This window comes from Spinacia oleracea, chromosome 1 (assembly GCF_020520425.1).
Source record: "Spinacia oleracea cultivar Varoflay chromosome 1, BTI_SOV_V1, whole genome shotgun sequence".
NCBI classification, from domain to species: domain Eukaryota; kingdom Viridiplantae; phylum Streptophyta; class Magnoliopsida; order Caryophyllales; family Amaranthaceae; genus Spinacia; species Spinacia oleracea.
The window spans coordinates 15,575,987-15,578,338 of record NC_079487.1 but is presented as its reverse complement, the minus strand read 5'-3'; the positions used below and the strand labels follow the sequence as shown (position 1 = coordinate 15,578,338).

At 38.4% G+C, this 2,352-nt stretch overlaps 1 protein-coding gene across 1 annotated transcript; it reads right to left on the bottom strand.

The window, feature by feature from the left end:
* On the bottom strand, positions 1 to 1,899 carry LOC110804049 (uncharacterized). The gene has a single exon (XM_022009605.2). It carries the CDS (start codon positions 1,897 to 1,899, stop codon positions 1 to 3), a length of 1,899 nt encoding a protein of 632 aa, XP_021865297.2.
* Between the last annotated feature and the right edge of the window lie 453 nt (positions 1,900 to 2,352).

The window sequence follows — 2,352 nt, the reverse complement described above, 5'->3', positions numbered from 1 at the left end:
TTATTGCATTAGGACATGACAATCATGAGACTTAAGGCCCACAAGCTTCAAGGTTTCCATGTTTACAAGGCTACGAATGTTAGAAGAATACCCATGTGGCACTTTAACTCCTGCCAAGCTCTCACATAACTCGATTTTCTCTTTCCTAGACAGTGTATACGCAGCAGGAGGCAAGTATTTTCGACCACTCTCCTTATCAACAACATGAAGTTCCTTTCTGATCCCAAGTGTCTCTAAGTCAGCTCTAAATTTGGGGCCATCTTTAGTCTTCCCAGGGATGTTCAATAATGTACCAATTAGACTATCACACACATTCTTCTCAATATGCATCACATCAAGAGAATGTCTCACGAAAAGAAATCTCCAATATGGCAAGCTCCACAATTTTGAACACTTCTTAAACCCTTGCTTAGAAAGAAAATTTCGATGTTTCTTCCCAAATGTGATCTGGATATCTTTTATCTTCTCAAACACCTCTACACCAGACATGATCTTTGGACGCTCTCCAAATTCTTGTTTCCCATTGAAGGCCTTTTTCATGTAACGATAGTGATGATCACATGACAGAAATACACGATGACTATCAAACACATGCTTCCCTGATCCGTTCAACCAATGTCCCAAAAATTGCTCCATACATAAGGGGCATGCTGCTTTCCCTTTCACTGTATACCCAGACAAATTACCATATGCCGGGAAATCTTGAATAGTGCAGAACAACATTGCTTTCAAATTAAATTTCTCATTTCGATATGCATCAAACACTCCTACACCTGTTTCCCAAAGCATCTTAAAATCGTCGATCAGAGGAGCCAAATACACGTCGATGTCATTACCAGGCTGTCTTGGACCATAAATTAGCAATGATAACATCATATACCTTATTTTCATGCAAAGTGTGGGAGATAAGTTGTAGGTAATCAAAATAACAGGCCAAGTACTATAAGTGCTACTCAAGGAGCCAAATGGATTGAACCCATCAGTAGACAAAGCAAGGCGTAGATTACGCTTTTCTTTGGCAAACTCGGGGAATTTCCCATCAATAAACCTCCATTGTGGTGAGTCAGCGGGGTGCTTAAGCAATCCATCATCTTCTCGACTATCAAAATGCCATGTCAACTTCTCGGCATCTGCCACATTAGAAAATGGCCTTTTAAACCTCGGTATTATTGGAAAGTACCATAATACCTTAGCAGGGACTCGTCCTTCCTCTTTCTTGTACCTCGAGGCATTACAAACCGAGCAACTCTCTAATGACTCATTTTGATTTCTATACAACATGCAATCGTTAGGGCAAGCATGAATTTTCTCATAAGGTAAACCCATAAGGCTTAATGTCTTTTTTGCCTCATATGTACGACTTGGAAGGACATTATCATCTGGAAGCATATCTTTGAACACTTCCAGTATCAAATTAAAGTCTATATCAGTCAAACCCTGGCTCGCCTTCACGTTATATAACTTCATTATTGCAGACAACCTTGTATAGTTAGTGCAACCTTCATAGAGAGGCTTTTCGGAGTCATTTAGCAAGCTCTCAAATGTGAAAGGGTCTTCATGAAAAGCTTCCTCAACTTGATGAAGCATTTCCTCTAACCTATCTCCCTCATTCGTATTATGACCTTCACAAACATTAACCTCAGAGTTACCGACCGTTGTTTCGTCCCTGCATTCGCCGTGCCAAATCCAACATGTATATGTTTTATCAAATGCCCATTTAGATAAATGATTAAGAATTTCTCCGGGTCTCTTATGCAAGAAATTATGGCACATGATACAAGGACAACGTAGCTTGGAGCGGCCTCCACCATTCTTAACAGCAAACTTAATGAATTCCCTTACACCTGCTTGATATTCTGGGTCACTCGGATTTTTTGTTGAAATCCAACTTCGATCCATTTCTATTTTCTACACACCAACCATTGGAAATGAAAACATATTGTATAGTATAGTTACGCATGTTAGACTTTCACTAATATACACTTATTGTACCGTACTAGGTCAACAGAAATTTTAAAAGTAATTTGGCACATAAATTAACACAAACAACTAATAAGAAACAATCTGTAAAACTATAAAAGCTATTAAAAAAATAATCTAGAAACTTGAATATAATTTTTTTAGCAGACTAGACTAGACTAGACAACTTACAGTAAGGTACCCAGGGAAGCCAACAGAAGGAATATGAGATTGAATTTCCAAGCACATACAGTTTCGAATGACAAAAATGGAGAAAAAGAAAGATGTTACCCCCATTCAACACTCTGCCAGGTGTACAGGGTAATGTGTACTCCTACTTGCACATCTATCCCTATCCATACAAAAATATTTTAATCTGTGATTTTCTCTAAT